We start from the raw sequence: 25861 nt of genomic DNA, 5'->3' as shown, positions 1-25861 counted from the left end.
TTAGCAGCTGTAGTATTTTCTGAAGAACTCAGTTTGGAAGCTGTGGCCCGAATTGCTCAGCTCGAAACTTCAGGGATGGCCACAAGTAGCCACGAAACAGGGCATCGCCACTGGGAAGCAGAGGAAACAGAGGAGGTAGTCCCCACTGCAAAAACCTTGCTCAGAGGGGGAGCCCAGCCTCTTCCTGGACCCGAGAGCACTATGGGCTCCCTGTCACATGCCCCTCAGTCTCACCAGCTGCCACTTGGCTGGAACTCTTCAAGGGGACAGCGTCTGTGAGACAGGAACGTCACCAGCCTCAAAGACACGCAGCCCCCTTGCCTGTCCCACCTCTCCCAACACCCTGGAGGGGTCAGAGACGGGGCACTTCAGGCCCTTGAACCTCCTGACACTGCAGGGAAACTGCAAACTCAGCCCCACCAGCAGGGGCCGTGGGTGACCGCACAGACTGGATGTAAGAATTTCCCCTGAGCCTCGGCCCACCAAGGCCCCCCATGTCGGGACAGTTTAGGACTGAACTCTTGTCTCAGTTTCCCCACCCCGACTCCCAGGACCAGAGCCCTCTCCTAACCTCCAGGCTGTCTGAAGAGACCTGCACACCTGTTCTCTCTTGGCGAGGGTTCTCCTTGGCGGCAGGGCAGGGAAGTAGGGAGGCGGCCGTGCCCTACGCTCCTGTGGGAGCGCATCCTCCAGTATCCATTCTCCTGTTCTTTCCTAATGATAAAACCCCTGCCTTTCAGCTGAGCACATGGTTGCCAGGATAAAGACCTCATTTCCCAGCCTCCCTTGCAGCTGTGATCAAGTTCTGGCCAAGGGGATATAAGCCCGTGTCATGGGGCAACTTCTGGGAACCTTACTGTTGACATGCAACCTTTGCCCTTTCTTCTTTGCCTTTCCTCTACCCTGTTGCCTGGAGTGCAGATGTGACAGCTGTAGCTCTAGCCATCCTGTTAGTCCATGAGGACAAAGGCCACAGGGATGATGGAGAGGCCCCCAGGGGCCGGGATCCTGAGGACCGCATGAAGCAGAGCCACCCTAGATTTGAAACTTTTAAAAGGAATCAATACATTTCTCCACTGAAGCCAGTTACTTGGGGCCGCCATTACTTGCAGCTAAACATAATCCTGACGGCTCTGCCCCCTACACGAGCTGCAGCCCCGTCCTAATCATATCTGGGCATCACTGGGCTCAGAATCTCCGCTGTCAAGCCCTGCACACCAATGGGTCCTTTCTGAATGGCAGTGCCCGATCAGGCTGGACCTCCCCACACCTGTGAGACGACAGAGACAGAACGTCTGGCTTCCCTCCCCCAAGGTCAAATCCTACACTTGGAAGCAATGCCAACACTGGTCTTGCCTCATCCCAACTTTCGCACGCCCAGCCTACCTCCCCCAAAGTCCCAGCACGCACTGGAAGTAAGGGAAGTGTAATGGCTCTCAGCACCATCTCACTTGGGGGGCGGGGGAGGGCAAGATGATGTCCCTCCACCTGCCTCTCCCCCTGCACTAACCGCTCAAGGAACTCAGCGCTTTGCAACAGGATTCTGGCCCCTGGGGCACCATCACCCAGGGATGCTGAAGGACAGGATCAGGGCTTCGGGAAGTGTCCCTGGAGAGGGCAAGGCTGGCACACCGGAGCTGGGGCCACACTTACCTTTCTCTGATGCTGGGGCCAGGTCAATGAAGCTGCGGCATTTCTCACCTTTGAAAAAGAAAAGAAAGACAGGTTTTCAGAATATGAAAGGAAGTGAGAGCTTCAGGCTTCCGCCTCTCCCCCTCCCACGAGCCCTGTACGGATCTGGGGGTAGCGGGGCCCAAACATCTCTAACCCGAGCAGCATCTTTCTCTAAACCCTAATTCCCAGAAAGCCAACGTCCTGAGGAATGTGGATGGCGAAGCCGCAAGTCCCTATGATGCCTCCTTCCGTCACCTCCCGGTCCAATCCATCCAGCCCTGTCACTCCCACCTCCTTAAAGCCCTCCTGCCCTTTCCACGGACTCCACCCCTTCCAGGCCCAGCAGGATGAGGGCTGAAGCCGTCACTGGGCTCCCTGGACCTCCACTCTGGCTTCTGTCGAATCCACTCTCCACACTGCAGCTGGAGCGGTATTTTCAAACCACACAGCTCTGATTACATCACATGCACACACGCAAGTACGCACACTCCTGCTCAAAACACTTTATCCCAAAATAAAGCCCAAATTCTTTCACATGGATCCAGGACTGGCCTCCACCGGCCTCTCCATCCACACCCCCTCCCCGCCCCTCCTCCCCTCCCCTACTCTCAGCTCCTATACTCTTCGTGTTCCCTTCCCCCACCCCCCGACTGGGAACACACTTCATCCCTAGTAGAAGCTCTCATGGCACCATGGCCTCTCCTAGGTGGCAGCTAGTCACCTTATAACTCTTATCATTTTGTGTGTGATTCTCACAAGCTGGAAGTGGAAGCCCCGTGAAGGCAGGTACCACATCTTCAATTCATCCCCAGCTCAGAAAACGGTACCTCCATCCTCCCAGATGCTCAGGCCAGAACCTTGATATCATCCTTTGTTTCTCTCTTTCTCTCACACCTCCCCATCTGATCTGCAGGTCCACCTTCCCAATATACTTAGAATCCAACTACTTTTCACCACCTCCTCTGGTCCCAGCCCCATCATCTCCTCCTGGATTACTGCAGTAGCCTCTGCATGGGTCTCCCTGTTTCTGCCCTTATCCACACAGTCACCAGAAGGGTCCTGTTATAACCTAAGATGGATTACGTCTCCTCTCAGAACTTTCCCACGGTTCTCAATTCACTCAGAGTCAGAACCTAAGTCCTTACCATGGCCTATAAGGCCCTGTGTGATCTGTGCCCCCATCACCTCCCTGACCTCACTTCCTACTGGCTTGCCCCTTGCTCACTCCACTCCAGCCACACTGGCCTCCTTGCTGATCCTTAAATGTGCCAGCCACATTCCTGCCTCAGGACCTTTGCACATGCTATTACTTCTCCCTGGAACATTCCTCCCCCAGACAGCTGAATGGTTTGCCCTTCCTCTCCTTTATCACTTTCCCCAAGTCTTACCTTCTCAGGAAGGCCTTTCCTAACTAGTCTATTTAATATTCCAAACACCTTTTCCCTGACTCTCCCCATCTCTCTTCCCGCTGGACCCCTAGCACCTAGAACACTGCCTGGTACATAGAGAGTGCTCAATAAATATTTATTGAAGGGGTATATGAATGAGTAAATGAATGAATGAACAAACGAATGCCTTCCACCCAAACCTTATGCCTATAAGAAACTTCAACTCTTCAGTCTTTCCTCCCAGCCTCCTTGATGCCAGGCCCTATGCTGGCCATCAAGGACACAGTGAGAGCAAGATGTGACCTAGCCTTAAGGTCCTTTCTCAGATGGGACACGTGCTCTATACTTTGCCACAGTCCCCACCACACCCTGTTGCTTTACCCCTAGACCTTAGACCTCACTGGTCCCTGAGACACTAGATTCGCTGACCTTTAGGGTGAGCTTGCAACTCCTAGTTCAAGGGTTTTACTGCTGAGCATAGCAGCAAGAAATAGATTTCACTGATGAGCCCAACAAGGAGATAGACTTTGAGTCCAAATGGAGTCAATGTAGGTTGGGGATGAAAAGAATCTGGAAGCTTCCAGCATTCTCAATTCTTGTGTCTGCTCGAAGCTTCCTAAATTTTCCTCTAAGAAGGTCCCTTGAAGCCCGTTTGGGCTCCTGAACCTCCTTCCAGCCCCATACAAATGCAAAGGCAGATATCAGGGAGTGGTAAGAGATGAGGCTGAGAAGGAAGGCTGGGGCCAGATCACGAAGGGTCTTAAGTGCTGAGTTAAGGAGTGGATTCCTCTCTTATATATGTCACCCCTTCCAAAGAATCATGAGGCCACAGGTGGATGGACGCCACTCCTGTGATTCCATCGTGCTTGCTTCCTCCCCAGGCTCTATATTGAGATGTAGGACCCTCTCCTTCCTTTATAGAAAAGGCTCAGGGCCACTGAGTGATCAGCCAGGACCACACAGCAAGTCAATGATACTGAGATTATAAAGAGATGTTTGCTGACAGCCAAGAACCAGAAGAGGATTTTTTTTAAATGAGAATAGGTAGTGTGCTAAGAATGGATAGATTTTGAATGCATCATCTTAAACTTTCTTTATGTTATATTGTTTTCTCAGAGCTAGAGAGGGAAAATTTTAATGGCTAAATTCAGACCAGCAGCCAGGGCCCCATTAAGACTTTTGTGGATCCTAGGCTCTTTTGCCTTTGGAGTCTCTTCCTCAATAAAGACAAATTAAATTAAAAATTGTATTTTAGGGGGCTTCCCTGGTGGCGCAGTGGTTGAGAGTCCGCCTGTCGATGCAGGGGACACGGGTTCGTGCCCCAGTCCGGGAAGATCCCACATGCCGTGGAGCGGCTGGGTCCATGAGCCATGGCCACTGAGCCTGTGCGTCCGGAGTCTGTGCTCCACAACGGGAGAGGCCACAACAGTGAGAGGCCTGCGTACCGCAAAAAATAAATAAATAAATTTTAAAAAATTGAATTTTACAAATGCATTGGTTAAAGATTAATATATTAACATTATATATTAAAATTTTTCTTCACCTAAAAGATTTTTTTTATTCTGATTCTGAAAGAAATTAAAACATTTTATGGGCTTTTGCTCTGACCTTGTACCCTGAAATCCTGCTGAATTCATTTATTAGTTCTGATAGTTTTTAGCGGATTCTTAGGATTTACTATATACAAGATCATGTAATCTACAAATAGATATAGTTTCACTTTTTCCTTTTAATCTCGATGTCATTTATTTCTTTTTCTTGACTAATTGCTCTGGCCAAAACCTCCAGTATAATGTTGACTAGAAGTGGCAAGAGCAGGCATCCTTGTCTTGTTCCTGATATGAAAGGGAAAGAATTCATTCTTGTACCACAAGTATGATGTTAACTGTATTCTTTTTCATAGATACTCTTTATCGGGTTGCGGAAGTTCTCTTCTATTTCTAGTTTGTTGAGTAGTTTTATTGTAAAAGTATGTTTACTTTCTCTTTAATTCCACAACAACCTACAATGTAGTTCTGAGAATCCCCATTTTAGAGACAAGCAAACTGAGGCTCTGAGCTTTCAATGACTTGCCCAAGACCACAGAGCCAGTAAGTGATGGACTCAACCCAGTACATAGACCCCAAACTCCATGCCCTAAAGTTTTTCCAGCTATCTATTCCCATTTGCAGCTAGCCATTCCCACTGTGCAGAGCTACTAGGTCCTAAAAGTAACTCTCTGAGAACATACCTCCATGCAGATAGGGAAAATCCACCAGGGACTAAATAAAATGGCTCTCATGCTTCTATTTCTGCTACGTAGACAAGACCAAATAGAAGATGTTTGGGCAGAGATGGTCAAACTTGGCCCAACACTCCCTGTGCAGGGCAAAGCTGAGCTTTAAGGAAAAATCATAGTAATGACATAAGCACAACTGGATATTTCACTGGTCACCAAGTCTAATAACTAAAATCCAAACACAGAAGAGTGGTGGTATGTGGCTCTAGAGCCAGACCTGCGTGGGTTCAGCCTGGCTCCATCACCTATTAGATATGTAACATCAACGTTAGCCTTTTGGCGCCTCAATTTCCCTACCTATAAAAAGTGAAAATCACTAATGCTAGTGTTCCTGTAGTGCTTATTACAGGGTGGATCTGTAGGGCTTGGTGCCAACCACCAGGTGACACAGCTAGGACAGCTCAGCAGGCAGGAGTCCAGCCAAGTGGCAGCTGCAGCGATACATGGGTTCCCCTATGGCCCCGCACCTTCCGTTGTCTCCCCCTAACCATTGGACATTGCCTGGTAACTGCCTCATTTTTGCCCCATGAAGATGCCCTTTCTCCCATCACTTCTTCCCACTCTGATTCTCTCTGACCCAAGATGAGCTACCAAGATCAAGCGGACGAATGGGTGTCAGCCTCTCCTCCCCAGGAGGAGAGTTCCCTAAAGATCCACTGTGTTCCCAGAGGGCCCCTGGAGGGTAACGCTGCCCCACTTCAGGGAGGGGCAGAGGAGGGAATTTGTGCAGGAGGAGGATAGAGCCAGCAGACCCCTGGGGAGAAGTTTTTGGGGGTCCATGAGGTACAGGACCTCCACAGCCCCCTATGGAGATGTCAGGACCTTCTAGGAAAACAGCCTGGGAAAGCTGGACTTTGGGGTCAGAGGTCACAGGTTTAACAAAAATCCTGCACCCCAGTGAGGGTCTCAGGGCCCCCATGGGCCCAGGAAACCATGAGCAATGAGGACAAGAGGGGCAGAAGAAGACCAGAGATTCTCCCAAAAGTTCTGAAAACTTCACATCACCCCAGGGCTGTGAGGGAACCTTCATTATGTGAGATCTGAATTTCTCACTATCCCAGAGAATGGACGTTCAGTCCCATTAGACCAGAGGAATAAACTAATGGGAAGTACCTTGCCTGTAAGAAGGGAGCGTGCCGATTCAGACCCACCATAGCCTCGAAGGGAAACATCCTGCACAAGGTTCCTCATCCTTGCATCTCGCTCCAAGGTCCGTAGCCAACAGATGGGACTTGGAACCCAGTCCCAATGCAAGGGTGGCCAATACATGAGATCTCAACACCCAGCAATGACTGGGGAAGCCTGTGGGGACTGGGTAACCTGGAGGAGGTGTGCCCTGTCTAAAGGAATATGAATTAACATCCTGGCCATCTGGACCAGTCAGGATCTTGGCAGGAAACAGATGGCACCCTGGAAAGGGCTCACCGAAGACTGCTGAGTGAAGGGCCTATTCATAGACGTGTGGACAGGGGCGAGGGGTGAGCAACAGTGGGAAGCCCTCACCTCCTCCAGCCTGAAGGGGCTGGGGAGGGAAAGGAGGCTGCGAGAGATGATGCCACAGAGGAGGAACTGCCCCTCGGAGCTTAGCTGCACCGAAGCAAGCATCAAAATCAGAATTTCTGTGGCAGGGCCTGAGAATCTGCATTTCTAACAAATTCCCAGGGGTTGCTGATGCTGCTAGTCTGGGGACCACACTTTAGAACCACTCCTTAGAGGAATGCAGTCACTGTCAAAACCTCAACAGGCCAAGAACAAGGCAGGGGAGGGGGAAACACCCCGACCTTTCTCTCCTTCTGCCCTCTGATTTCCTTCCTATGCCTCCCACTGGCCAGAACCAATAACAAACCAGAGGATGCAGAATTCCGGGCCATTGCATCTGCGCAGGGCAGTCTCCCACGGCCCAGGGGGCAGTGGACAGACGCGGAGGGGTGAATGGCGAACAATCAGCATGCCACCCTACCCCAGGTGGCCCTCACCCCTCCTCACCCATCACTCTCATCCTCTCACCCTGCATGCTTGTCTCTTTCATAGTCTTACCACGATTACTATCTGAAATGATCTTGTGGACGCATTTGTTCACGTGTTTATTATCTGTGTCGTCTACAGGATGTGTGTGGACTTCTCCTCTGTTGTGGGTTGTATTTACATGTAGGTATGCATAGGCTGTGGGCTTGACCACATTCTGGACCAGGATGGAGGCTGCACACGGTGATGCAACAGTGAAGATGCGATCTCTCTCTCTCTCTCTCTCTCTCTCTGAATCCTAGAAATCCAAATCACATCAAGCAGTGATATTTGGGGATGTCTGAATTAATTTTTTTTAATATTTATTTATTTGTTTATTTTTGGCTGCATCCGGTCTTAGTTGCGGCACACGGGATCTTTCGTTTCGGCGCGTGAGCTTCTCTCTAGTTGTGGTGCGCAGGCTCCAGAGCGTGTGGGCTCTGTAGCTGTAGCACAGGGGCTCCAGAGTGCGTGGGCTCAGTAGTTGCAGCGTGCAGGCTTAGCTGCCCCATGGCATGTGGAATCTTAGTTCCTCCACGGCATGTGGAATCTTAGTTCCCCAACCAGGGATCAAACCCGAGTCCCCTGCATTGGAAAGAAGATTCTTAACCACTGGACCACCAGGGAAGTCCCATGTTTGAATTAATTTTGATCCCTAAATATATACTTCTCTTTGGTTCCCAATATCAGTGTTTAGTATTCACGCACTTATACTCAATGAACATTTATTGAGCACCTACATGCCAGGCACCATTCAAGGCGCTGGGGGTGCAGCAGAGAACCAGAAGGCAAGTGACCACCCTTGCGGAGCTGCTGTTCTAATATTAAAGTGTATGTATAGACCACTTGGAATCCTTGCACCAAAAGAGGGCATTCCCCAGCTCATCTAAACAGTGCCCAGATGCATATATCCAGACAAAACTCTAATTCAAAAAGATACATGCACCCCTATATTTATAGTAGCACTATACACAATAGCCAAGGCATGGAAGCAACCTAAATGTCCATCGACAGATGAATGGATAGAGAAGATGTGGTGCGTATATACAATGAATACTACTCAGCCATAAAAAAGAATAAAATAATGCCATTTGTAGCAACATGGATGCAACTAGAGATTATCATACTAAGTGAAGTTAAGTCAGAAAGAGAAAGACAAACACCATGTGATATCACTTATATGTGGAATCTAAAATACGACACAAATGAACCCATCTATGAAACAGAAACAAGACTCATGGACATAGAGAACAGACTGGTGGTTGCCAAGGGGGAGGGGGGTGGAGGAGGGATGGAGTGGGAGGCTGGGGGTAGCAGATGTAAGCTTGGATACAGGATGGATAAACAACAAGGTCCTACTGTACAGCACAGAGAACTGTACCCAATATCCTATGATAAACCATAATGGAAAAGAATATTAAAAAAGAATGTGTATATATGTATGACTGAATCATCTTGCTGTACGTCAGAAGTTAACACAGCATTGTAAATCAACTATACATCAATTGAAAAATTAAAAATAAATACGTAAACAGTGCCCAGACAGCATCTCTGAGACAAACGGAAGCTCTGTGATCAGGTATCTCATTCGCTGCTGTGTCCTCAAAGCCTGGGACACTAACAGGTGCTCCGGACATGATGGTGGAATGAGTAAATGAAGAGCATTTCACAGATTGCCTTCATTAAGGATTACACCAAAGGGGGGCGCCTCTGCAGAACCCTACAGGTACGGCCAATACACCTGCAGGCAGAGTTGAGAATGAAAGTTGAGCTCCGGAGCGTCTCGGGGCCCATCTGAGAGGGAAGAGGCAAACAGAAAGGGGGGGTCTTCACTACCCAGGGAAGAGCAGCCATGCCCAGCCTCATGTCTGCCACGACGCAGAGGAGCCTGGAGATCAGCCTGGGCGTGATGTCTTTGAGGGTCGCCTTTCACCTCCTTTTCTGCTGCTTTGCGCCTGCTGATTCAGATTTACAACCTACCTTTGCCTACCTCTCAATCTCGACGTCTTCTCTCCCTCCATTTCCCCGTGTCTGACGCAGCCCCAGCCTTCAAACCCACCAGCTCCCCCACCGTGAAGCCTGCCTTGTTTACAACCACCTGCCCCGCCCCGAAGAGATGTCTCCCCGCTCCGAATTCCCAGTGTTTTATCATGATATCTCCCATGATACGGTCACTTTCTACCTTGGGCACAGCTTGGCCCGTTTTGGCCCCCTTTGGGCTGTTAATAGCAGATCTACCCACCATCAGGTGGAAGCTTGAGTTTGTCATGTTGCCTAAGATCCAGGATCCAATGACCCAAGGAGAATCCAGGGCAAGCACCGTGCTAAGAGCATGGCACACATCACAACTGTGTGAGGTCAATATCCATCCCCACTTTACAGATGAGGAAACTGAGGCTCACACAGGCAAAGCGACCTACCCAAGGTTACACAGCCAAGAAGCAGCAGAACCAGGAGCTGGACCCAGGTCTGTGTCTTTCCAAAGCTCTTTCCATCATGCAAGGGACTGACTTGTCCAGAGGGGGACAGGGACCCAGGACATTCCATGACCAGACCAGCTTGTTTGGACTCCAGCAAATCAACACTGTCTCTGAAATATCTTTTTTTTTTTAACATTTTACTACGCAAAGTTCCCATCTTTTACAAGAGCAGAGAGATCAGTATGAAAGTCCCATGTCCGCAGCCCAGCTTGGAAACTCACCTTGTCTCTCCGCACCAGCAGCCCACCACTAGTGGGGTTATCTTGAAACAAGTCCCAGAGGTTTGAATCTAAATGCCTCTTTGAAGGGTTTGCTCCCTTGCTCAGAAAAGACAAATGGAAGGTCATTTCTTCTTAGACTCTCTGGCATCACCCTATGGGGCTGCTGACTTTTAGCACCACGGGAACAAAACGTGCAACCCAAGAGGCCCTGACCTGCCCTAGCTGCTGACTCCTTTTGACCCACTGTCTGCGGGACCTGACTGAGCTAAGGGTGAGGGGGCTTAGAAATTGCCCTCAACACAGCATCTTCAGCTTGGCAGCCGGCGCTCCAATCCCACCACCAAGGGGAACACCTGGCAAGGCCCTCAGCCGAATCCAGGCTTCCAGGAATCCACACCAGAGACAATGGGAGGGTCACAGCTGCCTCCTCTCTGGCTCAACACTCGCACCTCATTCCAGGAATCTTACCCCGAGGTCCCTCCTCCAGGTCTGATCTACTTGAGAAAGAAACTCGTGGTGGAGGCCAAGGAAGGCGGGTAGCCTGGGGTTCACGGGAGCCAGGCAGGCTGTGCTCCCTGGTGAAAAGCCTGGGCTCTGATTTCACACGGACCTGAAGCCAAATCTCAGCTCTGCCACCTGCTAGCCGTGGAGCTCTGGGGGAACCATCGTTTTTATTCATTTGGTTGGGTTTTTTGGCCAGTGAAGGATGATGATTCCAGCCTCACGAGGTTGCTTGAGGGCTAAATGAGGTAACGGGTATGAAGTAAGACGTCTTCAGTTAGGATTTAAATCAGGCAACACCTGCGAGGGATCAGCTCAATGTGCCGACACCCACATCCCCAGCCCGTCATTCATCACAGCTCTTGGGCTCCCTCCTCGAAAGGGGGTGCTCTGAAGACAAATGGAGGTGTCTGGGCTCAGAAACCACAAGACGTGCGTTCAAATCCCTCCTCTGCCTCCCCCTGGCCCCGTGACCTCAGGAAGTGGCTTCACAAATCTGAGCCTTTTCCTCAGGTGCCAGATGAAAGTCATTTCAGCTCTGCCCTCCAGGCTTGCAAAAAAGGATGAAAACGGAAGGGAGTGTGAGAAAAATGCCTGCCCCGCGATCGGCTCCGTAAATAAGCGCTATTTTTGATTCCATCCCTGGATCCTAAGTTAGAGTCACACTGCGCTCCTCCTAAGGAGAGCCTGGACGTCTTCCTGAGCCAGGAGCAGGAGGCTGTAATTGTGCCTCTTCAGCGGGAGTAGGTGGGGGGAGCCTGGCAGGGCCACGGGCAGAATCCAGGGAGGTGGCCAGAGGCAGATGCCCAAGGCTGGCAGAAGGGTCAGGAGTGCCGAAGGTCAGCCAAGCTGCCCTCGGCGTGAACACGCAGGAGCCAGATCTGGTTGGCAGCGGGAAGACGGGCAGCAAGAGGAAGGGGCACTGGGGAGCCCAGTGTCCTTGGCTGGGTCCCCAGGTCATGGGTCTGAGGTTCGTGACTTAATTTCACAACCCATCTGATGGTGGAGTTGAGGTTTCTGTGGCTTGCAAGGTAGGGAGAGGGCACCCGGAGGGAGCCCCATGGTGAGGGGCTAGGCCCAACATGCTTTACAAACTACCACCCCCATTTTACAGATGAAGAAACTGAGGCACAGATAGACTGAGTAACTTGTCTAAGGTCGCACAGCCAATGGTGGAGCCTGGATTCAAATGGAGACAGCCTGCCACAGAGCCTTTGCATTTGGCCACTACCCTGTGCTGCCTCTTAGGAGAGTAAGCAGGTTCTAGAAAAATCTATTCTTTCTAAGGGAAGTCTCAGATGCCCTCCAAGAGGACTCCACACGTGGCAGGAGAAATCAGCATCCATCAGGATGTGGCTGCATTTCGAGATGTCCAGCCAGATGCCCAAACATGGCTGGTTCTGCTTTTGACTCTGGTTCTGAGACCCAGATTCCATGGAGCCCAACCTCTGGGCAGGTGCATGGCTAGTTTTCTCTATAGCAGGAGCTTTCAACTTGCTGGGAGGGCAGAGAAAAACAGTCCTGGCCCCCAACAAATGTGGCCAAAGAGAAACCATTTTAACTGTTTGGCAAGGGTGAAAATCCACACACCTTCGCTGGGCTGGATTCAAGGAATTCAGCACCGAGAGCGGGGAGTAAAGAAAAATGCCAGCAGATCTTGCATGAAGCTTCTCCTCGCACTATCCAGGCTGGCGGCAGAGCCTTGGCAGCACTTCCTTGGAATTCTCCGGAGGCCTCTGCCAGTTCAACTGACAGGGCAGCAGATGGCACACACTTATCTGCTGATGATATTTTGATTTATTTATCTCTTACAGATGGTACCAGGCCTTGATTTCTGGCAGGAGTTCAAAATATGGGTCAACTTTCTGGAGAGAATCATTTCTCCAAGTGGATGAAACACTGGAAACTAAAATCCTGCCTGGCATCATGACATGGCATCACCATGACCTCCAGACGTACCTTGCTTGGGCATTTGGGGGCATTCTGGGTAAACTGAAGGGAATAATTTGTTCTGAAGAATTTTACAGCCAGAGGAACCTAAATGCTTATTTAAAATTAACACCATAGTGGTTAAATGGTAAGAGCTTTGAACTCACAGAGCCTCTGCCACTTACAAACTCTGGGACCCAGGCCAGACTCTCTGGGTCTTAGTTTCCTCATCTGTAAAATGGGTATGATTGTCTTCTCCACCCCATAAACTGTGACAGAATTACCTAGCTATCCACCAAAAAATGTGCTACTCCTTCTGCAGTGTGGCGTTATTGCTAGAAAGTGGCTGCCCCACCAGGTACAATATTTCCCAGCACCCCCTACATCCTCCTGGGGTCATATGACTGGTTCTTGCCTATAAAATGTGAGTGTGAGTGATGTGTGGCACTTCCTGGGGTGGGCTTTTATGAAGTAGACGTGCCTTTTCTTTCCTCTTCTGCCCAGATGCAGAGGCCTCCGAGGTCCTAGGAAATGGTAGAGGCACAATATGGAAGTTGCCGGGTCCCCAAATCACCATGTGGAGGAGAGCTGCCATCCACCAGCATCACCTGTACCGAAGCGTCACATGAGCTACTGTGTTAATCCCCTGCCATCTCAGGGGTTTATTTGTTGCAGCAGTTGTTGTTGCCTTATACATAGTTGAGGATCAAATGAGACCCTACATGTGAGACAGCTGGTGCATGACAAGAACTCAGCAAGTGTTCACAGTTATTATTATTGTCATCTTTCAAGGGAACTTGATAAATGAAGGATATTGTGATTTTTTTTATGTCATCCCATATGTTGTGGTTAGTTAAAGCAAAGCAAAGCTGCTTTTCCTGATACCTCAGTCTTATTTTCACCCTTTTTTTGATACTATCAGGAATACTTCTTGCATTGTCACTCCTCAAAAGAATGTCCTGAGAGAAATTAAGGAGGGAGAAGGTATGGGTAGTTTTTGGGGGGCACACTCTGGCTGACACAGGGACATTATGGCCCACAATCATCAGTGTTCCCGTTTTGCTTCTCTCCTCCCGCAGCACAGAAGTCTCCACCCCAGCTGGAGATGGGAGGGGGGACCTGGGGACCATGAATCCCACCACCCTCAGCTTCCGGACGTGGAAACCAAGGCCCAGGTAGGGCTCGCAAGTTGCTTACGATCTCATCACCAGGCAGATATTGAGCTGAAGCTGGAACCCAAGTCCTCTGCCTTCTAATCCAGAAGAAGGGATGGGAGGACAGGGGCCCCACAGTCTGTGGCTACAGAAAATAACAGTAGCCAACACTTACTGAGCACTTACTATGTGCAGAAACTGTTCTAAATCTCCATATGCACCACCTCCTTTAATTCTCATAACAACCACAGGAAGGAGACACTATCACTGTTCCCATTTATCAGATGAATAAACTGAGGCCCAGTGAGGTTAAGTATCTTACCCAAAGGCACAGAGATAGTAAGTGGTGGATCCAGGAGTCCACCCAGGACACTCCAATTCCAGAAGCTTTGCTTTTAATCATGTTTGGAGGGACGGAACTTGTAGGAAGCATTTTTTTTTTTTTCTACTTGACTCCAGGGAGCAGAATTAAACCCTGTGGGCCCAAGGAGCAGCTCTCTACCTGGCACAACCAAAGAAGAGTCCAGCCATAAAAAAGGCCCTTCCAAGGTGGCATTAAACTTCCCAGTGGTGAGGGAATTTCCTGACGGTCCAGTGGTTAGGACTCTGTGTTTCCATCACAGGGGGCCCGGTTTCGATCCCTGGTTGGGGAACTAAGATCCTGCAAGCCACGGCACGGCCAAAATAAAACAAAAACAAGAACAAAAACAAACTTCCCATTGCTGAGAGGATGTAAGAAAGGGTTGGATTCCCACGTGGAGATGTTGCCAAGAGATTTAAGTAGCCAGTGGGATATCTGACTGGGCCAGTGCTTCCTCACGTGTCCCACAGGTGGTTTATGATGGGGGATGTGGCACTAAATTACACGGAATCACATCATGGGTAAACGATTTCCCTTCCCAATTCTCTTCCAACCCTTCAAGATTACTTCCAGGAAAAAACTATCAGTTTTGCGCTAGGCTGTCCTTAACATGGCTCTAACACTTGCTAATCTTCTCTTTTAAAAAAGGAGAAAAGGCAAAAATATCCAGTTGGAATTTGATAGCATTGTGGTCTTGTATGCATACACATACGCATGTGTATATATTTCTTCTATTTTCGGCAAGCCGCACTGATTTTCTATTTCCAGTTGGAATTGAAAGCTCCCCTTCATTTACGTAAGGAAAATATGAGCCAATATAGAGCAAAAAAAAAAAAAAAAAAAATTCATAGTAGAACAGGAGGACGTGACTAAGAACTAATTCCTAAAGGTGTTATAAGAATAACTGAAGTTTGGCAAACACTGGGATAAAAGCATTCTACGCTTCTAGGCCCACTCCAGGCTAAGAGGTTGCAGGGTCACCACCCTGCACAATGCTGGAAGCACGGTCCACATCGCGGTTTATACAAACGAGATTCCCTGGAGTCATGCAGTGCACAGCCTGCATGGCTGTACACAGCAGCCGTGGATATTTTTAGAGTAACAAATACACCAAACATAGGATAAAAGAGAAGTAATCTTCTGTTCAGCTGCCCTGAAATTGGCAAAGTTCCTCACTCCAAATTATAGCACTCTCTGATCTTCCCACAATGTCCCCATGCTCAGGGGGCCCCCAGGCTGCCCAAGCAGCGCTGGCACCCAACCCATCCTCAGGATGAATGGAAGAACCCCAGGCACGGGGTTCTCCTCGGGGGATGCAGCAGGAAGATAAATGGCAAGTGGGCTGCATGTTCAGCTACAAAGGCAGCGGGCAGACATCCTCAGACACAAAGGCACTTGGAGAATATAGAGTCCGTGAACCATTCCTGGAATGGCTAGTTGACACTGAAATCCAGCTCACCCGGGGATGAACCAAAATCAACTCAAGAATTCATAGTAAAATCACCAAGGTGAGGAAGGAATCTATGTGAACACACAAACAAAATGAAACTATTGTAGATATTAGGGGCTTACAAGCCAGAGGCTGTAATGCAACCCTGACTTTGTAAAACTCATACAAACATCAAAAATCGTGAGGTCAGGGCAGTAGGAATGCTGGTGCTCTCATGTTTCTCAGGTGGGGTCGAATACTGGCAACACCTTGTTTAAAGGCTGCAAGCACACATTTTTTTCCTCCCCTCCCCCCCCCCAAAATCACAAAGGTAACCATATACCCAGAGTCAAATGACCGGGCAGAAGGGAAAGGAGATTAGAATTCAGGCCTGACATGTGAACACATGGACTCACTTGTCCCCAGGGACCCCAACATGGCTCTCTGACCCAGCGTCACTGAGAAAGAGCCTCTCATGTCCTATGAATTTCCCAAGTTGATAAACAAACAAAACAAGAAAATCAACTTACACTCACCCATGCCAGGTCAGTCCTAAACGTCTCTTTCTCTCTCTCTCTCTCTCTCTCTCTCTTTCTCTCTCTCTCTCTCTCACACACACACACACACACACACACACACACACACACACACACACTCATCTCTCTCGAGGTCCATTGCCTCAGCCTCTCCTCCGGCCTCCCTGCCTCCACACTGTCAGCCACAGGGATGTTGACGGAGCCCAGATCTGAAATTCTGTTCAGGAGCCTCCAGTTCTCACCAGAATCATCGTGCCCTCAGGCATTTATTAAAAACGCAGACTCCCAAAGATGCACATTCTCTGTGACCCAACAATTTCGTTTCTTGGAATTCACCTTACAGACATACTCACATGTGTGCGAAGTAACACAAGGTCAAGATAATTTGTTGCATCCTTATTTTAATAACAAAGGACTGGAAATAATCTAAATTCCCATGAATTAAATAAGAAATACACATTCAATTTATGGAATATTCACGCCCATTAAAACAAACAGGTACAGCGCACAGAATATCAATATTCCACGAAAAAGTGGATAACCTGCTGAAGTTTGAGACCCACTGCTCTTACGGAATAATCTAAACAATTCCATCTGCCCCTTCTTTTATCCAGTGTGGTCTCAATCTTCTCCCTCAGATACTGTATCAGTTTCCTATGGCTGCTATAACAAGTTACCACAAACTTAAAGATTAAACAATACAAAATTTTTATCTTATAATTCTATAGGTCAGAATTCCAACATGAGTCCCACTGGGCTAAAATCATGGTGCTGGCAGGGCTGTGCTCCTCTGTAGAGGCTCTGTGGACCATTCCTTAGCCTTGCCTTTTCTAGCTTCTCACACTCCTTGACTCTCGGTCCCTTCCTCCATCTGCAAAGTCAGCCGTGTTGAATCTCTTCTCTTCCATAGACACAGCTCCCTGTCTGACTACAACTGGAAAGGTTCTCCTCTTTTAAGGACTCACGTGATTAGACTGGGCCCATCTGGAAGATTCAGGATAGTCTCCCCAACTCAAAATCCTTAACTTAATCACATCTGAAAAAGTCTCTTTCACCACTAAGGCAGCATATTCACGCCTTATGGAGAGTCTGATGGCGATCTCTTGGGGAAGGGATATTGTTCTGCCCACCGTGGATACACTGGACTCCGGCCACCAAGGCACTGGTCACATCTCATGAAACCCAAGATCTCGTATCCATCCCTCTGCCTGAAATGCTCTTTCTCACTTGCCAGACTCCTACTCAAACCTTCAAGGCTGAACTCCACAGCCCCCTCCTCTGTGAAGCTCTCCCTGATTCCCCCAAGCAGAATTAGGGACACTGCTGGCACTTTGGAAAGACCCTTCTGTATGACACTCGTCACTTGGCGTTTGAGTTATTTGCCTATACGTGCATCTCTCAGTAGCCAGCAAGCAACTTAAGAGTGAACACTTATTCAACCACACATCCCCACCATTCAGCACGATGCCTGGCACACAGTAGGGTTAGCAAACACTGAAGGGATGAATGACTTAATCCTTTCTATTTTACTGTGGCATGAAAAATATATATAAATATACATATAAAATACATATATTATGTATATGTATGTATATATGTGTATATATATATGTGTGTATATATATACATACATATATTTACTTACTGATATTTATATAATCTGTAATCCAAATATGATTTTTTTTTTTTGCGGTACATGGGCCTCTCACCGCTGTGGCCTCTCCCGCTGCGGAGCACAGGCTCCGGACGCGCAGGCTCAGCAGCCATAGCTCACGGGCCCAGCCACTCCACGGCATGTGGGATCTTCCCAGACCGGAGCACGAACCTGTGTCCCCTGCATCGGCAGGCGGACTCCCAACCACTGCGCCACCAGGGAAGCCCCCAAATATGATTTTATGTGTCTGTTGTTGTTACAGGTATGTTGTCATTGTTATTGTCAATCCACACGCCTGGCATACGATAGGAGCTCAATAAATATTTGTTGTGTAAATAAATTAATAAGCATACCCAATATTTATTGAACTTTTTCTATATTCCAGGCACTTGGCTAAGCTTTTTATAAGCTCTGCCTCCCTCATTATTTTTTCCACAATAACTCTCAAAGGACTACTACAGTAGCTCGGTAATGAATACTAGCTGCTGTTACAAACACCTCAAAATCCTAAAGGCTTATTTCTCAGATGTCTCTCCTGCATGACTCCCATCCACGAGGTGACTCAAGGACCCCAGCTCCTTCCATGGTGCAGCTGTACCACCGACGAGGGAGAGAAAGCATGGGGAGAACACATTGGATACTTACCCACCTTAGCCCAAAGAGAACATATGTCACTTCCATTCATATCCCACTGGCCACACCAGTCACATGGCCAATCCAACTGCAAAGGAGGCTGGGAAATGCAGAGGAGCTTATGGATACTGATAAGCATAGCAGTCACTGCCACAATCATTACCTGCCTCATCTTACCGCTGGAGAGACAGAGGATCAGAGGAATGGAGACATGGCCCAAGACCTCACCGCTGGTGTGTGGAGGAGACCAGTTCAACCCCAGGTCTGTCTGCCTGCACAGACCACACTCTTAACCATTGCTTGCTCATAGGCCACCACAGAGGGCAAAGGCCTGCCTGGGACCTTGCTGAGTGGCAGGAAGGATCCCACCCTGGGATGGACATTTCCTCTGGACAATCCTCATATCGGATAATCCCCACAGAGATAATCGGGAGTTGGCCAGGTCCGGTTCCACCATCGATTTTCTTACCTCTCCAGTGTCAGCTTATTCATGAGCATCTGAATGATGACACGAGGCAGATGTTTTGTGCTTGATTTTCCCCTCCAGACGGTTGCAAGAGGGGAAACAAAATCTATGTTTTTAAGAGAGCATCAGATGATGCTTGAACAAAACCAATAACTCTTTCAGGACAAGCAGCTCTCTAAGCTTCCCACAGACGTTCCCCGAGTGTCATTTCTGACGTTTATTTGGGAGTTGTTTACTGCCTGCAGAGAAACATCGCTCCTGCCTGTATATGTTTCTCCTCTCCTCCTCCCTGTAACCTTCCCCCACGGCGTTAGCCCTTTGCCCTTGCAGTTTAAAATTGTAACAAAAAGATTTCCCCTAACCCCGGCCCCAAGTTGCTTTGCCATGCATCAATCCCAGATCCTGCATCCTCTCTCCAGATCCTATCGTTCTAGTCTGCCTGTTCCTTGTCTTTTAGCATCAGCATCTCAGCTGACACAACTGCAATTATAAGTCAATTCGCAGTTATTCAGGGCTGATTATTCAGGGAGTGGATTCCTCGGGCTTCTAGCTTCCCCCCTCCCTATGGGCCTGGCACCACTCGTTAGCACTTCCATCAGCAGGAAAGAAAGGAAAAGAAAGTTTGCCAAACTCTTAGCCACCAAGAGGAGTTCCTGGTCAGCCATTCCTGTTTGGCAAGGAGGCAACTCAGACACTGGACTCATCTGCTCATGCTACCTCTTCTCCAATCACACAGATAATTCGATGTTTGCAATCATTTCTCCAGAAAGGAAAAGGGAGCTATGGCCGGCACCAGACTGGATCTCCCATCCTCAGGGCTGCTCCCACCAGCCTGTGATGTCTGCACGCTTCACAACAGCACGCGTACTTTTGTGAGCTGTGAGCGTGTTGTCAGCTACGGCGCACAGCTTGATGGCAGGGGCTGTCTCTTTACATCATGAAATATGTCGAGGGATCAATGTGTAATGGCTTATCTAATAAATGCAATGAACTTTTTAAAAACAAAGCAGAGAGAGACAGATGGAAGGCAACTCACCCTCGCATGAAATCATCTTTGCCAGCTGACCCAAGAAGGGGCTTGTTTTCTGACACAAGGCCCTTCCCCAGGCCAAGGCCCCCATTCCTGGGGAATCTGAACCATGGTTCCCTACTGAAGGACTCTAGGAAACACAGGGGACCCACTTGAGGAGATCGTCTCCAGGGCCCACAAGAGAAAGAACAGACACTGGCCCAGGAGACAGAGTGCACATCAGCCCAGTAGGGGACCCAAGGTCAGTCCAGGTACAACTGGGCCACCTCTGCTGCACTCACCACCTCCATGCCGCCTGGCAGCCCAGTCTCCACCCACTGCTTGGGAACCTTTAGAACCATCATCTACTGGGTCAGAGCAGCCAATTGGCAAGAGGTGGGGGGTCCTATGTGAGAAGAATGAAATGGGTCCTTTACCTTTCTCCCAGCAAACCCAGCCAAGCTCCAGCTGATCTAACCCTCAGTCCTTTTACCATTTTCTTGCATTCAATCAACAAATCTTCATTAAGCCCCTACGATGTGTCAGGCACTATTCAAAGCACTGAGGAGTCAGCAGTAAACAAGACATTTCATTCCAGCAGAGCAGACAGTAAATAAGTAAACAAATAAGTAAATAACAGATGGTGATATATACTCTGAATACAACAAAACAGGATGGAATGACTGGGGTGGGTAAGACTTCTTTGCCTACTGTCTACCCAGAGTGATCTCCTCCTCTCTAATGAAAGCATAGTCCAGCTGCAACCTGATGAAGACAAGCCAGCCATGTAAGGGTCCAGGGGGAAAGCATCCCAGAGAAGCTCATCAAGTGCAAAGGCCCTGGGGCAGGAATGCGCTTGGAGGGCTGCAGGAGCAGCCAAGAGTCTGGAGGGCCTGGGGCTGAGTGAGTCCTGGGTGAACAGAAGCAGGAGTCAGCAGGGCTGGGTCTCGCGGGCCTCGGGCCGGGGTTAGGCTGAGGAGCTATGCTGGGGCTCTGGGAAGTCACTGGAGGAATCCAAGCAGCACAGTGCTGTGATCTGATTTGCATTTTTAAAAAGCTCTATCTGGAGGCTGTGTAGTTACAAAAGACTGAACCAGCTCACAAGCTTATGCACGGAACCTTGTTAACCTGGAAGGATACAAGAGTATCTTGCTGAACCCAGATGCAGGGCCTGCAGGGATCTGGGAGCCATCAGGAGCCAGGGCAGCCTTTCTCTGGCCATCTCCGCTCCGGGATCTCTCTTCTCAACCCCTCTCTGCTCCTCAGACCACTGGCCCAAAGCACGTGCTCCAGCCCCTGCTCTGCATCCAGCCCTCCAGAGTCTGACCAGTCCTCCAAATGCCCAGGAGGCTGAGGCTGATTGGCCCAGCTCAGACCACGTGTCCAACCTAGTGGCCAATCAGCACAGCCCCCGGCAAGGGCGAGACTGCCCAGGAAAACATGGCTGTCGGCAGTGGCCGCAACTGTAGGTGGGGAAGCTCCTGGAGAGGAGGGCTGGGCAGACACCTCCAAGTGCCCTCTGCTTGGCGGTTCCCCAGAATTCCCTCTCGGCAGCCTTCGATGACTTCCTGCATTTCCAGTCTCCATCTCAGTCCCCACCCCCAACTCTCCAGGAGACCGTGGGCTGGCCAGACCCACCAAAGTTCCCTGGGGCTTAGGAAGTGGGAGAGCTTCCCACTCAGAGAATCAGGGGACCCCAGAAGCAGGGGCAACAGAGGGGACAGGCCAAATCCTGAAGACTGAGGCTGGGGTCTGACAGGGAGAAAGCCTACCCGGCAGACCCTGGAACCAGAAATCAGGGGCAGACAAACGAGAGTCAGTGCCGCAGGGTCAGGGTGATTGCCGGAACAGCTGCTGGTGCCTATGGCTGGCGTCAAGCACCAGCCAGGCCTGGTGGGGCTGACAGCCGCTCTGCCGAAGGCTTATGTGTGCAAGGCAGGCTCAAGGAGAAAGGACAGAGCCCACGGAGAGCACAGAGAAAGTGGGGGGCTCAGCTTGGCTCCTCTGCGGCTCAGGTGCCTCCTCTCCCAGGTAGGGAGGTGTCTCCATTGTCAGCTCAGTGCTGCTGCCATCAGGGCCCCAAGCTGAGACAGTGCGGGCACCCTGGGACCTGGGCATGTCTGGGCCTTCATCAGTCAGCGATGCAATACAGAGGGCTGCTCTGGGAGGAACAGTGGCTGGAGGGAGATGGGGGGCCTGGGAGGGGTCCTCTCTCATCTGCAGGGCCAGGAGAAGAGGAGGGAAGGAGGGAGGCAGAGAGATGGATTAAGGGGGGGTTAGCAGTGAGGAGACAGAGGAACAGTGAGAAAAAGACAGAAAGATCAGGACAGAGTAAGCAGAGCCAGAGAAACCAAAGGGAGGGAGACAGAGACAGAGACAGAAGCAAGGAGAAAAACCACTGGAGAGTCAAAGAGGGAGAGCTGCCTGGGTTCAAATCCAGGCACCACAACCAATGACAAGTCACTTGTATTCGTTTGTTGGTACCAATAACTGGGCAGCTTAAACAACAAGAATCTATTGCCTCACAGTTCTGGAGGCTATAAGTTCAAGATCAAGGTGTTGGCAGGAATGGTTCCTTCTGAGGCTGTGAGTGAAGAATCTGTTCCGGGCCTCACTCCTTGGTGCATAAATGGCTGTCTTCACGTTCACATGGCGTTCTCCACATATGCGTGTGCATCTCCAAACTTCCCCATTTTATAAGGACACCAGTCGTGCTGGATTAAGGCCCACCTTAATGGCCTCATTTTAACTTGATTATCTCTGTAAGACCCTATCTCCAATCTCCTATCACATTCTGAGGTACTGGGGCGTTTAGGACTTCAACATATGAATTCTGGGAGGACACAATTCAACCCATAACATCACTTAACCTCTCTGTGCCTCCATTTTCTCATCTACCTTCCCCAGAGGATCATTCTGAGGATTCGTGAGTTTCTAAACATAAAACCTGGCAAGCTGTAAATGCTTATTAAGTGTGAGTCACATTACCATCCTTATTATCATTATTTGGTGTGCTAGGCAGGATAATGGCCCCCAAAGATGTCCATGCGCTAATCCTCAAAACCTGTAAGTATATTACTTTCCACGACCAAAGGGGACTTTGCAGATGTAATTAACTGCATATCTTGAAATGGGGAGATTATCCAGGATTATCTAAGTGAACACAATGTAATCACACGAGTCTTTAAAAGTAGGGAACCTTCCCCCCCCCCCCGCTGTGAAAGGACTCAATCACCGTTGCTGGCTCTGAAGATGGAGGAAGGGGTCACAAGCCAAGAACACGGTGACCTATAGAAGCTGAGAACAGTCATCGATTTACAGCCAGCAGGAACCTGGGCACCTCAGTCCTACAACCTTGAGAAACTGAATTCTTCCAACAATCAAAATAAGCAGAAGCAGAGCCTACACTAGGGCCTCCAGAAAGAAATACAGCCTGCCAACACCTTGAGTTTAGGGGGGTGAGACTGTGCAAGACTTCTGACCTCCAGAACGGTAAAATAATAAGCCTGTGCTGTTTTAAGCCACTACATTTGTGGCAATTTGTCACAGCTGGCCCCTCCCCCACCTCCTCACTCACCGTACTCCAAACCCCGTGGCTTCTGTGCTGCCACCCACACCGTCCAGGCTCAGACTTTTGCACCTCCTTGCCCTCTTCCCCCTGCTATCTGTGGGGTTTGCACTCTCAAAGGCCTGACCCCCATTATAAGACAGCACTCTGCCCCGCCCCCTTGACCCTGCCGGACATGGCTCATCAGCGCACAAACCTGACTGTGGGCCCAGACGCCTTTGTTCCTGTGCTGTGTGCGCTCATCTTCTGTCTCCACGGACCCTCAGCTCCGTGAGGGCAGGGGGTCCCCTCTGTCTTATTCACCACTAATTCCCTAATACAGTTCCTGGCACAGAGCATCGGCACATCATATATCGGTTGAATGAGTAAACGAATGCTGCTTTGCTGTTACCCACATCTCTGCTCATACCAGGAAGGCTCACAACGGAAGCAAACTCAGCACCACGCCCCAGCAAAGAGGTTTTGGAAAGGCAGAGGTGCCCCAGAAAGGGCGCTGGGCTTGGGCGGCAGTGGGCCTAGAATTGTGTCCCAGCGCGCACCTCATCCAGCTGGGTCACCCTGAGAGATTCACTGTACCTCTCTGAGTCTCGGTTTGCTCATCTGTAAAATGGGGGTGATGACTTACTTCAGCCAGCCTCACAGCTGTGGGCAGCACGACCAGTACCAGTCTGCCAGTACCAGAATCCCTCTGGGGGATAGAAGTGACTTTGTTGAGCAAAATGTTTGGGTGAGTGCTGGAGTACAAGGTAAGTGTCCCACCACACGTGCACACACAAGGTTGTATGTTGGCTCCAACGGGGAAGGCTTCAGGGGAGAGGCATCAGGCACATCCTGGGAAACCCAGGGGGAAGGAGGGGCCCGTCAGATGCCAGAAGCTCCACACTGTGCGCGGTAGCCTCCCACGGATCTCCAGTAAAGTCAGCTAAATCCCCCAACGCTCTCACTCTCTGAAGAGGGGTTTGTCACCATGGAAACCAAAGAAAGGACAGCATCTCATCTTGGAGCTAACCCCATTCATTAGGGGAGTCAGCTGTGGGAAACCCAGACCCTGAATGCACAGGGGGCCTCTGGGAACTTGGAAATAGTAGGGGGTGGGCCCCAGAGACCGTATGCTTTGTGGAGAATTGCGCCAGATGGACCTGGTTCTCCAGGGGGACAGACGTCCCAGCTGAGAGATGGCGCTCAGAAAGAGCAAATTAGACCAGACTCCTACTGGTATGGGAGAGCCTTCTCCACACTGTGGAGTGCTAGCTGACCTTGAGGCGGCAATGCCTTTTCCTGCCCACAGGGACCTTTGGTCTCCAGGAGTCCTGCAGCCCCTGGGAGGCAAGCCTCTCTGCTCTCCAGCTCCACCTGAGTATCTTCATCAACATTCACCCCTAAAAGGAGACCTATTCATCCCCCTCCTGCCTGATAGTCCCAGCTACGGAGGCTTTGGTGTCAGGAATCGTGGATACCAATGGATGGCGGCAAATATCCCGACACAGGAAATCATTCCTTGGCAACTGGCCCCCCAGCAAGAGTGGGAAGAATATAATCTAGAGCTTCCATGGGGCCTCGACTGCAAAATCCATGTGCAGCCTAACGGCCCCCAACTGCCTCTGGCTGGAAGTCTGAACAGCATCCCAGGCCAAAAGGCTCCCGCTATGCCAGCCTCAGCCCTTTCGGGGATGGGAAAGCAGGTCAGGGAGCCTCTGAGGGCAGGGCTGAGGAGGGGGCTCTGCTGGGCCAGCCACTCTCACCCCTGCGTGGGGACTCCCGGGGAGAGCCAGCTCCCAGGGCAAGGAACTCACATGCCTCAGGGACCAGGTGGGTGACGCAGGTGAGTGAAGGAGCAGATGTAAGATGGCTGACACCAACAAACAGTCAGGGACACAAAAGGGAGTGGTGGGGACTATGGAGAACTGAGCGTACAGGCCCTGTCCAAAAGGGTGGATGCTATTCAACTCATGTCTGTGTGGCCCTGTGTGACCCACCACTGCTGGAGTCTTCCTGTTGTCCAAGAGCCTGAACCCTGAGGCTTCCATGAAATCTCCTGATCTTGCCAGCTTGAAGTGAGAGAGACTCTTATTCAGCCCCAATATCCACCCTCTCCTCCTTTGGCGGCTGGAATCTGGCCATGACCGTGGTCTATCTCGGACCATGTGGACGAGGGCAGTATTTGGGGATGCCACAGTGACAATCTAGGAGAATCCTGGGTCCCCAGTGTGGAGCTGAGATGCCTGACTAGTTCAGGCTCTTATGTGAGAGAGGAAAAAAAGCTTCCATCACATGTAAGCTGCTGGTATTTGGGGGTGTTTGGCTCAGCGGTCAGACTTAAAATCCTACCTAATACAGTTGGCCCCAAATTCCATTGAAGGAGGCTAAGTGAGCCCAGCCAGCTCTGTCAGCCAGCCAGGGCCGGTTTGCAGCCCTGACCTGAAGTGATGTTCTGAAAGGACCCTATGGGCTCATGTGGCTCCTCTGGTTACGAACCTCTGAGAGTTCCCGTCAGCTCGGCTAAGTCCAAACTCCCTGGAACCCCAAAGCAGGGCCTGCACAACCAGCCCTGCATTTGGTTCCATCTTTTATACTCC

General features: G+C 50.1%; 1 protein-coding gene across 5 annotated transcripts in view; it reads right to left on the bottom strand.

The window, feature by feature from the left end:
- GSG1L (GSG1 like) overlaps nucleotides 1–25861 on the bottom strand; it is a gene marked incomplete at both ends in the record, with an annotated part of 218812 nt that overhangs the window by 136548 nt on the left and 56403 nt on the right. For 4 of the 5 annotated variants that reach the window (XM_082671356.1, XM_082671357.1, XM_082671359.1 and 1 more), the window contains one exon: nucleotides 1654–1701. The exons of the other annotated variant lie outside the window; for it this stretch is intronic. In XM_082671356.1, the coding sequence (XP_082527482.1) occupies nucleotides 1654–1701 (48 nt within the window). The remainder of the gene's footprint in view (nucleotides 1–1653; nucleotides 1702–25861) is intronic. 5 annotated transcript variants of the gene reach the window in all.

This window comes from Grampus griseus (genome assembly GCF_964374135.1).
Source record: "Grampus griseus genome assembly, chromosome: 14".
Taxonomy (NCBI): domain Eukaryota; kingdom Metazoa; phylum Chordata; class Mammalia; order Artiodactyla; family Delphinidae; genus Grampus; species Grampus griseus.
Note: the sequence above shows the minus strand (reverse complement) of the source record. Positions and strands in the feature narration are given on the sequence as shown.